Source organism: Petaurus breviceps, unplaced genomic scaffold, assembly GCF_028583685.1.
Source record: "Petaurus breviceps papuanus isolate PSGF00001 unplaced genomic scaffold, PetGlider_PUasm1.0 77, whole genome shotgun sequence".
Classification (NCBI taxonomy): domain Eukaryota; kingdom Metazoa; phylum Chordata; class Mammalia; order Diprotodontia; family Petauridae; genus Petaurus; species Petaurus breviceps.
In genome coordinates, this window is record NW_027186492.1 from 4,833,368 (window position 1) to 4,849,266 (window position 15,899).

The 15,899-nt window shown below is 39.4% G+C and overlaps 1 protein-coding gene across 1 annotated transcript in view; it reads right to left on the reverse strand.

Moving 5' to 3' along the window:
* Positions 1 to 15,899, reverse strand: part of EHD4 (EH domain containing 4) — a 104,703-nt gene that overhangs the window by 20,583 nt on the left and 68,221 nt on the right. The window contains exon 4 of the mRNA XM_069105818.1: positions 6,193 to 6,605. Within this exon, the coding sequence (XP_068961919.1) occupies positions 6,193 to 6,605 (413 nt within the window). The remainder of the gene's footprint in view (positions 1 to 6,192; positions 6,606 to 15,899) is intronic.

Sequence of the window (15,899 nt, forward strand, 5' to 3'; positions counted from 1 at the left end):
CCTTCCCTCCTTCTTTAAATATTTTATTGAAACAGTTTGTATTCTGAAGAAACAAAGACTTTTAAGGAATATGTGGAATTCATGATTAATATAGAAAGCAAGGAAGCTGCTATCTCAAAGGCTTTATCTATAGTGCATGTACACATAAATGTTCGGAAAAGGCTTCTTATAATTTCAAAGTGCACACGTGAAACAGAGGAATTGAGTCAGGAGGGGCATAAAGACTTAGCTACCAAAAAAAAATAGAGTTAAGTTTCTATGAAACATAAATAATCTAAGGAGGATAAATTCAGGTGGTTTATATATTTAAGCAAAGGAAAGCTTCCCCAGCTAGAGTATCATATTAACAGGTAATATATGGGCCAGGGGAGCCAGTGTGGTGTGATAGAACATGCACCAGATTTGCCGTCCAAGGATCTGAATAAAAAATTCCAGCTCTGATTAGCCATGTGACCTTTGGCAAGTCACTTAACCCCAAATGCCCCACCTTCCCCCTCTCCAAAAAAGCAAAAAAAAAAAAAAAATCCAGCTCTGACACTCAATGCTTGTATGAACTTGAGCAAATCCCCCAACCTCTCCAGCCTCAGTTTCCTCATTTGTAAAATAAGAGGGTTGGACTAGATGATGCTGAAGATCCTTTCCAATTCTAATCTGTGATCTATCATTGGTCATGTTCGAAAGGTTGTATAATGCAGTTCAGACCCTTGCTTCTTATATACTTCTCTACAAAGAAAAGAACCTTTTTGTGACCCTCATTACTACCCACTCCTCTCCTTCCCCTCTAACTATTCCATCATCTCCCTAGTCATTCTGGTATTAATCTTCACTCTTTATTTGTGGCGTAGATGTTTTTACGTCACATAACAGAACATTCTAGACTCTGTCCTTAAGGAAAAGAAATAGACACTTTCCTCCTATAAATGTCTGGGTCTTTTCCAGGAAGGCTACTCCTCCCTCTAGCAACATAAGGGTCTTCTGCATTTATGGTGCTAGAATACACAAGTTTGTAGCAGAGATTGGCCTCTTGCTAGGTTTTCCCAGCAAGCTCTCTGCATCAGCTCGGACAGAGAGCTTAATGTCCCAGAAAAGGTGTGAAAATTTTAGTCATGGGGCAATTAGGTGCTGCAGTTGAAGTGCCCACCAGAAATTATACACTAGAGCCCCCTTAAACCTGCTAGAGGGGACCCCTACTGGGTTCCTTGGAAACCACCTAATAGGCTCCAATAGTAAAGAAATGTTTCACCTGTGTTGCTAAAACATGCCACAGATTCCCACAGATTCAGGTCTGTCTACGTTTGTATCCAAGGCTTTGCTAAGGGACTATGGCTTCGCTTTGCTTCAGTAGAAATAATACTGAGAATGCTTTGCTTCAATAGGAATAATACTGATAATGCTTTGTTTCAATAAAAATAATACTGAGAATGCTTTGCTTCAATAGGAATAATACTGATAATGCTTTGTTTCAATAAAAATAATACTGAGAATGCTTTGCCTCAATAAGAATACTGAGAATGTTTTACTTCAATAGACCCAATGCTGATATTCTGTTTCTAGCAATCAAATTGTCTATAAAATTATGTCTAACAGAAAGCTCAGGGCTGTCTTTAGGTCTGAGAGGCAGTCCCGGCTGGTTAATAAACACTCCTATAAAATTATAATTGGCCTAGCTGTCCTGTTAATTCTCGGGTCTCCATTACACAGTGAATAGTGCACCAGTCCTGGAGTCAGGAGGACCTGAGTTCAAATCCAGACTCAGACATTTAACACTTACTAGCCTTGTGATCTTGGGCAAGTCACTTAACCCCAATTGCCCTGCTCTCCTCCCTCCAAAAAGCAACAACAAAAAATAATAGTCATTTAGACCTTGGGGAACAGCATGGTAAAAATGAAAGACGAATGGATTTTGAGTGAAGGGAACCTGGGTTCAAATCTTGTTTCTACCCCTTATTACCTATATGACCTTGGGCAAGTTAATTACCCTTTCTGGGCCTCAGCTTCTTCATCTGTAAAAATGATGGATAGATAACCTCTACTGCCCCCTCCACCTCTAGCACTAGAATCTAATGAATGTTTTAGTGACTTTGCTTCTCAATTTTCTGTGTACAACACTCATTTGTGTACATGCCATATGCATCCCTCCAGGAGAAGGTAAACTCCTTAAAGGCAGTTTCATTCATAAAGGCAGTCTTTGCCTCCCTGACACCCAGAAAAAGTGTTTTTGATAGGAAGTGGGCAGGTGCTGATTATTTGTCTATTGAATTGAATTGATTTTTATCTCTATTTGTTTTGTTCCCTATTTGTAAGATTGAGTAACAGTACAACTCAAATCCCTGGCTCTTGAGATAAGAATTCATTATTTGGTAAAAACTGCTGGGAAAACTAGAAAGCAGGATGGCAGGAACAGGGCACGGGCCAATATCTCACACTATTTACCAAGTTATGGTCAAAATGGATACATGACCAAGATATAGAGAGATTTTACAGGAAAATTAGAAGATCATGGAACACATTACTTATCAGACTTATGGATAGGTGAATAATTTATGAATAAATAAGAGATAGCAAAATTGGGTGTAAAATGGATAATTTCAATTACGTTGAATTAAAAAGGGTTTTTACAAATAAAAAAATATAGCAAAGATTAGAAGGAAAGCAGAAAATTGGGGGAAAAATTTTTATAGACAGTTTATCAGATAAAGGTCTCATATCTAAAATATACAAAGAATCCTGTAAACTATAAGAATGTGGGTCATTCCCCAACTGATAAATGATCAAAGGATATAAATAGGCAGTGTTACGATGAAGAAATCAAAACAATTTATAGTCATATAAAAATGTTCTTAAGGGGTGGCTAGGTGGTGCAGTGAATAGAGCACTGGCCCTGGAGTCAGGAGGACCCAAGTTCAAATGCGGCCTCAGACACTTAATATTTACTTGCCATGTAACCCTGGGCAAGTCACTTAACCCCAATTGCCCTGCCTTCCCCCCTCCAATAAAAGCAAAAAAAAAAGTTCTTAAGTCATTATTGATTAGAGAAATGCAGATTAAAACAAACTTAAGATATCATTTTACACCTATCAAATTGGCTAAAGTGATAGAAGGTGAAAATGACAAATGTTGGAGACGATGTGGAAAAATTGGGACACTAATTCATTACTGGTGGTATTGTGAACGGGTCCAACCATTTTGGAAAGCAATTTGGAATTATGCAACGTTATTAAACTATCTATATCCTTTGACTCAGTAACATCACTACTTGGTCTATTCCAAAGATGGTTAGAAAAGAAGAAAAAGAACCTTTATGTTCTAAAATGTTTATGGCAGTTCTCTTTGTGATGGCAAAGATCTAGAAATTGTGGAGATGTTCATCAATTGGAGAATGACTGAACAAGTTGTGTTACATAATTGTGATGGAATATTGCTGTGCTATATAATGATGAGCTTGATGATCTTAGAAAAACATGGATAGATTCACACAAAATAATCAAGAGTAAAAGAAGCAGAACAAGAGAACACTAACACTGCACACAGTAACAGAAATATTGTTTTAAGAACAACTTTCAGCAAGTAAGTTATTTTGTTTATTATAAATACCCAAATTAACTATGAAGGACAATGAAGAAAGATGCTATTTGAATCCAGAGAAAGAACTGATAAATAGAAGTATATATAGAATAATTTTCCATATATATACTTATTTGGGTCTAATGGCAGTCATTGCTAGGGCACAGGGTGGGGGAATAAAAGAGAAAAAAAATTTATATGATAATTTTGTTGTACATTTGAAAAGAATACCAAGTTGTGCATAGCAGACTTCCAGTTTCATGTACAATCATCTTTTTTATTGTACTATGTTATGGAAATGTTTGTTTTATTCCAGAAATTAAAAATTAAATTAAATTAAAAACAAAGCAAAATTACAAAGTAACTTCATCAGCTCTAAATCCTACCATCCTATGGCTACCAGACCCTGATGTTTATATGATACTTTATAGCTTCCTGTTGGATAGGTAGTTATTATTATATTCATTTAATGAACAAACAAACAGTTTCAGAAAACAGAGGAAAAGTGACTTTACAGGTCCAGTGCTGGTCCTGAGTCAGGAAGAACGGATTTTAAGTCTGACCTCAGACACCTACTAGCTGTGTGACCCTAGATAAGTAACAGCATTTCCTCAGCTGTAAAATGGAGATAACAATTGCTTTTGCCTCCCAGAGTTGTTGTGAGGATAAATGAGAAAATATTTTTACAGTGCTTTGCAAGCCTTAAAGGGCTATATAAATGCTAGCTATTATCACCCATTATTTATTGTTATTATATTATTATTATGTTAAATTACATTATATTACATTATAATATGTTATTATGTTATATTACTAATTAGTGACAGAATTAGTACTAGATCCTGGGTCTTCCAATCTTTTTGCAGGGCTCTCTTCACCATATTAAGCTGGCTCCTAGTATGAATGTTAAATAATAAGTTTGAAAGTTGGGCAGCTAGGTGGTACAGTAAGTAGAGCACCAGCCCTAGAGTCAGGAGGACCCAAATTCAAATTTACCCTCAGACACTTAACCCTTACTAGCTGTGTGACCTTGGGCAAGTCACTTAACCCTACAACTGCCTTCCCCTTCCAAAAAGACCAAAAAAAAAAAAAGTTTGAAAGTTTTTGAAACCTTCAAAGGATGTGACATAGTTTACCTGTCTGTATATGCAGGCTTGTTATGGTGCCTACAGGCTGGCAGGCTTCCACCTAGTTGGATCAGTTAGGTAAGGGAAGTGAAACCAACACCTTCAGAGAACTCAGATAACAGAAAGAATTCACTACAAGGGAAGACAAATTTTTTCCAAGAGCACTCATAGATTTGGAAAGAAAGCAGCTTGCTCTGGAATGAGAAGGATTTGTTAAAGAAGAAAGGGTAACAAGGAGGGGACTCACCCAATTACTCGACAGTTGTACATTAGCTGAAAGATGTGGGTGGAATGTATATTTTTTAGGCAGAAGTTAATAAATGCATAGATGGGGCAGAGGAACCAAGAGAGTTATTTTTATTGGCAAAGGAAAGGTGAGATTATGAAAACCTGATGGCATTAATACAAAGTCAGTCTACATTAGAAATGGAAATCTTGGAGTTTGTAAAAGGTGGTGGTATTCCTTGGGGGCTGAGGGGAAGGGGCATGGTATCCAAAGGAAAGTGATGTCCAGATACAGAATGTTGACTGGCTGGGCATCTGAGGTCAGCCAGAAGATCCTGCTATGAAGTGGGTAAAGGAGGGGAAAGTGACTCACTGTTTCCAGAACACAATGAATGATGGGCAATAGCATTCTCTTCCTAACAAAAACACTGATGATCTGGCTTTAGAGGACTCAAAGGTTAGCTCTATTGTTCCTATCACTTGGTATCCAAAAGGACAGGAATACTGAAAAGAACAGTGGATCAGAAGTCAGAAGATCTGGCTAGAAAGCCACAGCACCATCAGTGAACTAAGATGTGTGATCTTAGGCATGGTACTTAACCTATCAGTTCCCTTGTATTTGAAATGACTAGATTAGATGATTTTTAAGATCTCTTTCAGTTTTAAAGTTTTATGAGGTAGAGAGAAAAATGCTTGATTAGGGCAAGTCATGTAATCTGTCTGAGATGCATCTGCCAAATGAAGGGGTTAGTCGATACCTTTGAGGACCCTTCCAACTCTAAAATTCTACCAAAAGTACTTTTTCCATATTTGTTTCTCTTGGAAGGGTCATTTTCCTTTCTCTCTACAGAATATCTTTAATGAATTTATTTTTCTTAGGTGGTCTCAGTGGGAAAGCCTTGAACTATGTCCAGAATGCTTGGAATAGTCTTGAGCCTATAAGATGTAATAATTTCCAACAAGAGTCACAGCCTATTTGATTATCTCCCCCTAAATCTTCACTCTATGGGTCAGCATGATTTGATTGTGATTAAATGGTGACCATCTCAGTACTCTTTCCTTGGTAGCACAGCCCCAGCAACTACCCAAAGGGGCATACTTTACTACAACTACAGGATCTTCCTGATCTCAAGTGTTCATTAGGATTTTGTTGAATATCTCCATGTCCCGATTTCTCATCTTCCTTGTGGAAGAGAGCACTCCCGTTATGGATAAGGGAGAAAGGAAACAATTCAGGGGAGAAAAGACTAATTTCAAAGGCTATCTTTTGGGTTACCTTGGCCAGCCTTGCTCTTTTGATGAGATCATTGAGCTTGCGCACAGCTGCCTTTTGAGGAAGGCTCTGGATGTCTCTGAAGAGATCCTGGGCTTCCACCTCAAAGAGTCTCCGGTTGTCAGTATTCTGAAGGGGCTGAGCCCAGAAGGAGCCGATGTAGACTCGAAGCACTTCTGGAGTGTTGATCACTTTTCCCAGAGACCACATGAGTGCACCATAGACTCTCATAAGCTGCTGAGTGTCCACTTGGTCAGCTTTGTTCAACACAACACGGATCTTATCATCTTGGCCCCGGAAGGCTTTGATGGCTTCTGAGAATTCATCAGAGATATCAAGTTTGTGAGCATCAAAGAGGAGGATGATTCTGTCAACCCGCTCAGCAAACCACTGTAGTACCTGGCAGAAGTCATAGCCTTTAGAAAAAAGAAAGAAAGAAATACAGGGGGAAATGTGTCAGTCTGGAGTCCTGAGGAACACTTTTTTTTAAAACCAGAGTGATTTAAGCATAAGCTTGATAGAATAACTGAATTTTCTTCCCAAAGACTTACTTCAGCCTTTGACAAGGAGAAAGTATGAATCCAGCCTGAAAAGGAGGAGGCAATGTCTTAAACTCTTTCAGAATCTTCAAAAGTGAGCACACTTTGGGGCAGCTAGGTGGCGCAGTGAGTAGAGCACTGGCCCTGGAGTCAGGAGGACCTGAGTTAAAATCCAGCCTCAGACACTCAACACAAAAAACTAGCTGAGTGACCTTGGGCAAATCACTTAACCCCAACTGCCCTCCAAAAAGAAAAAAAAAAAAAAAAAAGTGAGCACACCTAGACTGGAACAGCTGAGTCCTTCCTGAATAATCTGGGAGATCTTACATAGGAAGAAATTTGGATTAAAAAGTTTTTAAATGTAGAGCTTTTAAAAATTATTAAAAAATATATATATATAGGTTTTGCCAAAGGACAGACCGTGAGTCAAATGTTCTCAGCACTATCAATGTCTTGGTTTTCTGAAAGACTCATTAGGCACAGGTTCTGAGCCAAATGACAAAGTGGTAGGATGTGAACTGGCAGCCATGAGAGAAGGAAGTAACACCAAAGAGAAAAAAAGGCAAAAAGCACTGGAGGCATGAGTGAGAGATTTGTCATCCATGCTGTGCTGTGATCGGTAATCAGAACAAAAGGAAAAACTTGTCCTTTTGATCATTTGAGTTTATACAGTTTTAGGAAGGCAGAAAATTATCCTTTCAGTGTCCAAGGCTCTTGATACACTGTCTTCTCTAATTATGCCTCAGAACTTGCCTGTGAAATCCCATCCTTACCCTTTCAAATTATTATTATTATTATTATTATTATTTTGGAGAGGTGAAGGCAAGGCAATTGGGGTTAAGTGACTTGCCCAAGCTCACATGGCTAGTAAGTGTGTCAAGTATCTGAGGCTGGGTTTGAACTCAGGTCCTCCTGACTCTGGGGCCGGTGCTCTATTCACCCCAAATTATCTTGAAAACATCAGCTTTGTAAAATCTCAATTTGCATTTGCCCTAACAACACACACCAATATCCCCTCCCCCCATCCCTCCTCTTTTAATCTCTCCCCATCTCTAATGTTCCCTAAATCACAAGGCCAAATAAATGCCAGTATCAGATTATAGTACCTCTCCCTACCCCAGTTACCTTACATTTACTTAATACTTTATATCTATTTAATGTGACCATGTTCTCCACGCCCTCCACCTGCCCCCCAGCACTACAATCCATTTGTTTTATGCCTGATTTGAGTTTGAATCACAGAATATTTGAGTGGGAAGAAGCCTTCAAGATCATCTAGTCTAATAATTCCATAATTTTACAGAAGAGCCCAAACTAGAACCCTGAGGCCTGACTCCCAGGCCCACATTTCCCCCTCTTTTCCATAAGATCTCCCGTAGTTCACCTGGATCTTATGAAGGATTGTCACACACGGACTAAATTCATTTTCATAGCAACTGCTCCCAATTTAGAATTGAGAAAATCTTAAAGAGTTAAAGAAAGGGGTCACGCTATGCTATGCCAGGACTTTAACTTGAGAGTTTAATTCTTAGTTTTAAATTCAGTAGACTAGAACAAGCAATCTCCCAAGTTAATAGCAAGTACCACTACCATCTGAGACCTGTTTCTGCACCAGGCAGCTGTAACAGAAATGTAAATTTTTAAGATCTTTCCTGCCCCTAGGCTAAAGTGCACCTGGAGCCTGGGGTGGGAGGCTTGTTTTTCAGTAGATAAACTTCATTGGCCAGTGAGTCAATAAGGTTGTTACATTCTCTGAGCCAAGAGAAGGCTACATAAGCCCTGATGTGTAGCTTTGTTTTGGGGCTTACTTTGAGAAGTGTTCTGTGATTTGATCAGATGAAACTATGGAAAGCCCTTGTCCAGAGCCCCCTGGCTTTGAAACCCAGATGTTGTTTGGTATGGATGTAATGGTTGGATAGTTTGAAAATCTGTCTACTTGATCTGTTTCTGTCTTGACAATTCTGTCTGTATATCTGAAGTTCAGAGTGCTGACCCTTTTACCCTGAACTAGGTAAACGATACATATCTGACTGATTAAAGTAAGCTTGTTAACCCATTTTGAGTTGCTTTCCTTTATCAAAGCAGATCCAAGAACCTGTGTTGGCAGACACCATGAGGATGCTTGGGGTGCTTGCTGCTACAGCAGCACCAGCTCTTAAGATGTTTTATCCTGAGATAATGAATGAATGAGTTATTGTTTGCACACCAAGATGACATACCAGACCCCCAATGAGCAGGACATGCAGACTGGAATTCTATTTCCAGTAGTTGTGAGAGATTTGCACAGATGGATTTCTTTTACCTGGTTTCCATAATGACCAATAAGGCACAATTAGAGAAAATGGTTACCTATCTCTTGGAAGACAGCTTAAAACCTCAAGTCATTTGCAGAGTGGATGATTTAAGATGAAATAGTCCCTATAACCCTAGCAAAGAACAAAGCTAATTTTCTAGGAACCTTGAAACCTTGGCCTCATTAGCATGGTGAACAAGCCAGACCCAGATGTTCAGATAATAGTTAATCAAAAACATACAGACTGCACTGTAGAAAATATTCAATTTTACAACCAGACCCATATCCCCAGACCAGTCTCCTCCTCTGTAAGATGAGGAGGTTAGAATTTTAAGGTTCATATCTGAGATCTAATTCTAAGAGTCTAAAAGTTCAGGCACTCCCTAGCTTCTTAAAGTCAAACAATTAACAAGTATTTATTAAGCACCTATTACCAGTATTGCCATATAAATGCTAGGAGCTGGGGATACAAGTAAAAGAAAGGAACAATCCCTACTCGAAAGGATCTTAATGGGAGAGATCACAAGCATATATAAAATATATGCAGGTAACCATAGAGTTAATAAATACAAATATATACAAAGTCATTAAATACAGGGCAGTTGAGGGATAGGGGAGGAGAGGAGAGAGAGGGAGGGAAGGAGAACAGAAAAGAGGGAAAGGGAGGGGAGGGGAGAGGGAGGGAGAGGAAAGGGGGGAGGGGAGAGGAGAAGGGGAGAGGGAAGAGGAAAGGACAGGAGAGGAGGGCCTAGGATAGAACCTTAGATAATACCCATAGTTGTAGGGAGTAGGTGGGAAATAATGATGTGGGTGACGAGCCAGCAAGGGAGCCTGAGGAAGAGAGGGTAGTGCCACAAAACCTAAGACAAGAGAGTTTTCAAGAAGTCTTAAGCATAGAGTATGAGTTATAGGGCCTAAGTTTGGCTCCTGCAAGAACCTCAGAAGGTAAAAAACATAGAAAGAAGGAAGGAAGGAAGGACAGAAGGAAGACAGAAAAGGATAGAAGGAAGAAAAGAAGGAATGTAGGGAGGGAGGAAGAAAGAAAAAGGCAAAGGAAAGGAGGGAGGAAGAAAGGAAGAATTATTAAGCACTTCCTATGTGCCAGGCACTGTGCTAAGTACTCTAAAAAAAATCTCATTTGATCCTCATAGCAACCCTGAGAGGCAGGCACTATTATTATCCCTATTTTACAGCTAGGGAAACGGAGGCACTTAGATTAACTGACTTGCCCAGGGTTACATAGCTAATAAATGTCTGAGGCTCAATTTGAACTTGAATTCTTCCTGACTGCAGGTCTAGCACTCCATCCACTCACCTGAAACGACTACATTAACAAACATAAATTTATGTAGCCCTTTTACCCTGCAAAGTATTCTGTATATGATCTCATTTTAGCCTTTAGTAGGTAGACCCAGCCCTCCATCCACTATGCCAGGCTTCAGGACAACTGATGGTCCCTGGCAGGTGCCATATTAATGATACTACCAGGTTCTTTTCTTGTGTGGACGGAGGAATTTCCTCATAGAAACAATGTTATAAATGGTTAGGGACCCATGGCTACCACAGCTGAGCCCCATCATTAAAGGTTGTATAGGGTTTTTATAGGCTTGGCTGGGAATTTGAATGAAGACTGTTTAAGACACTTTCTATGTATGGTCCAAAGAACTGACTGATAAATAAATTTTTGGAACACAACTTGTTTGTGTGGCGGTACCTCTTCTTAAGAGTTTAACGTATTAATTCAAATACAATTTCAAATTAATTTTTGTTGCACACCCCATGTGTCCTTGGGGCTCTGTTTAAATGACACAGTTCTATAAAACTTAGTCTTGCTAGCCCTGTTTTAAGACATGTATCTCCACAAATGGATCAAAAGGCATAGAAGTAGAAATGCATTCATTTGTGCTTGGGCCTACAGTAATTAACAGGGCTACAAGTGGGATCAGCTTCTCTACTGACAGTCACATTTGGTTGAAGTGAGTGCCCTTTCTCCTTGGCTGAAGCCAGGGTTATGAACTTCTCACAATCACTACGGTGTAAATCTGACTATTTTTAGAGGTCTTATGAGAAGACACTTTTCTAAGTGTCCTATATTCTGACCTCTGTGATGATGTTCCCCTCATCAAGGCCTGGGAATGAACCCCCAGTGCTCAGAAGTTGTGGAAATTGGTTCAGTGGGAGCTAAGTCAGGGGCCAACACTAGGTACTCTTCTATGGGGGTGAGAGTGGAGAGGTCCAGTGGAAAACTGGGTGAGAAATGGGAGAAATCCCAGATGTAATAAAAATTAGGCTGTGGTGCTCACTATTTGGGACCAATGAAACTTTCACACAATTTTAAATGACTAAATTAGGGGAGATTTGAGTTCTATAAAAAATGTAAATCAAATTTTAATCAGTGTGGGGTCAAAACAAGGATAAAAACCACTGGTTTGTTGAATATTATATAGTATTTGTAAATGCTATACAGTATGTAAATACCATACAGTCCATGTTTTGGAGACCCAGAAACTTTGTACCAAGACACAAACACTATATCCTGGGGACCAGGGAAGGAAAGGATATGCTACTTAGGAGTTTGGATCTTGGCACACAAATATTCTGAGAACCGAGGGTGGAGGCAGGAAGGAAGGGGCTCGTCCACCCAACCCATGCTTCCTGCCACAATCTCCTATATTGTGGACTTAAATCTTGGGAGAGAAAGACACTATCGGGAAATGGGATCTGGATTTAGATTAGTTGTTAGTTGGCACAGGTAAATTTAGGGTGGAGATCCTACGGAAGCAAAGCCGAAAAACAATTAATTTAAGATAGACTATTCTGTCAAACAGGCTTCATCAAACTAATTTACAAAAACAAAGCACGACAGAAAAGTTATGTTTAAATTTCTTCCCAGAGCCAAGTTTCCAATCCCATCTGTTTAAAATAAGAGGCTGGTTTAACAAACAACTTCGAGACTGAGAGTCACATGAGCCAGGATGCTAAAATGCCAGACTGGCCCCTCAGCTTCCCCGACCCACCACTCCATTTTCTTGTACTCTGAGTAATACTTCACATGATTTAATGACTTCAGTCCTAGACTAAGTAGTAAGCTTAAACCCATCTTTGGTGAGCCCTAGGATGCCAGAAAGCTGGGAGAGAGATAGCTGAGCAGAGACAGGAATAGCCCAGGGAGGAGATAACAGCAGCCTCAGAGAGAGCAGAGATTGACACATCTCTGGTGAGATTACCAGGGCATTACACCAGAGTCTATTTTAACTTTTTATAATTGGTGTCCAACAGATAGGAACTGTTAACACTTTTGGCCTAATCAGGTCACCATAGTAACCAGTTCAGAGATGGGCGGAGAGCGGTTGAAAAGTGTAGGCTCATTTAAGATAGGAGATGGGGCAGGTAAGTGGTGCAGTGAATAGAGCACCGGCCCTAGAGTCTGGAGGACCTGAGTTCAAGTTTGGCCTCATACACTTAACACAAAAGCTAGCTGTGTGACCTTGGGTGAGTCACTTAACTCCAAATGCCCTCCGAAAAGGAAAAAGAAAAAATTTTTTAGTTAAAAAAAATTTAAGATAGGGGAAAGGATAATGCAGAGAACAAGCTGGCAAATATAATCATAGCTGATGTTATCCCTAAAGCGGGAGATTTTAAAGTTTTTAGGTTTAAGGACACTGGGAATCAACAATTTACATCACAGCAAAATTGTGTGGGTCTAGTCATTCTTTCACCTGTTCTCCCTGGAGTCCAACAACACGAATGTGCTGCTGTTATGAGCCAGGATTAGATTAGAGTCATATATGGCATATGGCTTAATTCTAGAACCTTGAGCAAAAATGTCAGACAGCATCTCTTACCTTTCATTAATTTCTAACTAATCAGATCTTTGTTCCCTTAAGTATTTTTAAATGTTTGGAGGGAAACCAATGAGAATGGAAGACCCATCTTATGAACTCCTGGGCAAGGTTTTGCCATCTCCCTGCACCAAGCTAGGCCAACTCTTCTGCCTAGAAAGGTGAAAGAAGAGGAGCTCTAGGGGGGCAAAGACAAACACACACACACACACATACTCCATCAGTAGAAAGACACAAGAAAGCCAGAAGAGGGGAAACAGTGAAAAGAGGGAATGGGGGGGAGGGGTAGAAGAGGCGCATGGGCAAATGGGCTCTTCTTGACTTTGTAAATTATTACAACTGACTTTTGTGTGGTTGGAGTTGACAGAGAGTAGCCAGGATGAGTTGGTCCAGAGTGGTAGAGTTGAGGAAACTGAAAGGTAATAAGTGTAGCACAGGGGATTCAGGTCATAGCTTTGACACTTGTGTTACCTTGAGCAACTCACTTTCCTTTTCTGGGTTTCAGGTTCCTCATCTGGGAGAGACAAATGATTTCTAACATCCCTTCTAGCTCTGAGATTCTGGATACTTTGGAAAAATTGGAAGAGAACCCAGGGACTATAGAGCACAACCCACACCTGAACATGAGATGCTGAAAAACAACACAGATTGAATCCTTATTGTCTGTATGACACACCCACCAGGGTTCTTATCCAGCTTTTTTCTGAAGACTTCTGGTGAAGGGAAACTTACTGCCTACTTTTAGATAGCACTAATTATTGGCAAATTTTTCCTTAAATTAAGCCTAAATTTGCCTTTTTGTTACTTTTCATGCTTCTTAGATTCAGAGAATAAGGGCAGAGACAAAGATAAAGAGAATCCAGGACGAATTCTTCCAGTTTGGTTGAGAGAACAGCTACTAAAAATATAATATACAATAAAGGGATAAAGTTAAACCAAGATTATTGGAGTAGGGCCCAATGGGATACATACTGAATTTTGAGGGAAGTGAAGTAGATATTAAGTTAAAAGAAAAAAAATTAGAAGTACATCTGATGCCCCAAAAGAAAAGAACTTTGTTCCCTTATAGACCAAAGAGGGAGCTAAGGAAGATAAAATAAATTTGGACTAGAGAGTCAAGAAAGGAGACCCCAAGGGTCAGAGCTGAGAGGAAGAATTCAGCACTATCAGAGGACTTGGGTTCTGCTACTCCCTTCTTATGTGACGTTCAGCAAGTCACCCTCTCAGGGCTTCAGTTTCTTCATTTGCAAAACAAAGGGATGGGAGGGCAGGAGGTTTGCGCTAAATAGCTACTGAGGTACCTTCCCCCTCTGAAATTCTGTGACTAGATGGTCTTTGAGCTTCTTTCTAGTTCTAAATCTATGAACCCTTCCCATCCTGCTCCACACCAAGGTTCCTGCCCTGTAACTACAAACTCTGAGAAGCCTCCCATTGACAAGCATCAGGGTGGCCAAGCTTCTGTCACAGATTCATTAAGAGCCTTGTCCTGCACCCAATCCTCTGACTCTCATGCTCCCCAATTCTGCTGGAGTTCTAGATCTGACACACCTATTTTTTATCACATGGGCATGTCCATCAGACTTTCCAGGTTATCTGGAGCAAGTATCCTCCTAAATAGCCTTGGGAGTATCTTACTCAAAGCCCATCTGAAATATTTTCAAGACCTCTTCTCATCCTCAAATGACTCGATTCCATTTAGTCCCAGAAGGCAGAACTAGGGAGCAATGGAAGATGAAGACTTAAGCTTTATGTAAGTGAAGACTTCTTAACATTTAAAGTCATCTAAAAGTAGATGAGACGCCAAGGGAGGTAATGAGTTTCTCTCACAGAAAGTCTTTCCCACAAAGACTTCTTGGCCACTTATTTGGTATATTATGGAGAGGATTCTTATTCAAGTTGGACAGCTCCCTTCTGGCTTTGATCCTGAGATAACTAGGTTCAGACATGGTTCTTAGGCAAGGGATAAACTGTATTTTTAGAAACTTTATTTTTATCTAGTGGTTGCTCTCCTAAATCCTCAAATTAGAGGGTTGAGATATAGTTTTAAAAGGTGTGAGTTCTTAGGAAAAAGAGTATTTAATTGTTTCTGGTATTAAAACTTGCAAAATAAACTAGTCAGCACTGAAGTTGCCAAAAATCTCTATTACAAGTAGCCATTGCATTGAATTGGGAGCTGAAATCTGTTTATATTTAAAATTAGCAAAGGAGAGAAAATTAAAACACTAATGCACTGTTGCTGAAGTTGTATAATGATTCAACCATTCTGGAGAGCAATTTGGAACTATGACTAAAGGGCTAAATACCACTACTAATTCTGTATCCCAAAGAGATTTAAAACAAACAAACAAACAAAAAGAAAAGGACCTATCTATGCAAAGATATTTGTAGCAGCTCTTTTAGTGGTGGCAAAGTATTGGAAATTGAGGGGATGTCCATCAGTTGGGGAATGGCTGAACAACTTGTAGTATACGATTATAATAGAATATTATTGTGCTATAAGAAATGGTGAGAAGGATGCTCTCAGAAAAATCTGGAAAGACTTACATGAACTGATTAAAAAGGAAATGAGTAGAACCAGGAAAACATTGTACATGGTAATAGCAATATTGTGTGATGATCTACTATGAATAACTTAGCTATTCTCAGCAATACAATGATCCAAAATAATTCTGAAGGACTCATGATGAAAGGCGCTGTCCATCTTGAGAGAAAGAACTGGTGGAAGCTGAATGCAGATTGGAATGACTTTTTCTTTACTTTCCTTTATTTTTCTTAAGTTTTCTGGTCTGTTTTCTTCCACAACATGACTTACATGGAAATTTACATATATATAACTTATGACAAATTGCTTGTCTTCTGAATGAGGGAAGGAGTGGAGAGAGGGAGAGTATTTGGGACTCGAAATTTGAAAAAAAGAAATGTTAAAACTTTTTTTTACATGTAACTGGCAAAAATAAATTAAGTTAAAATCAGCTAAAGAGAAAAAAAGTGTGCCTTTCTGAAAGGAGGCTAGAGTTCAGCTTTATGCCACTGGAT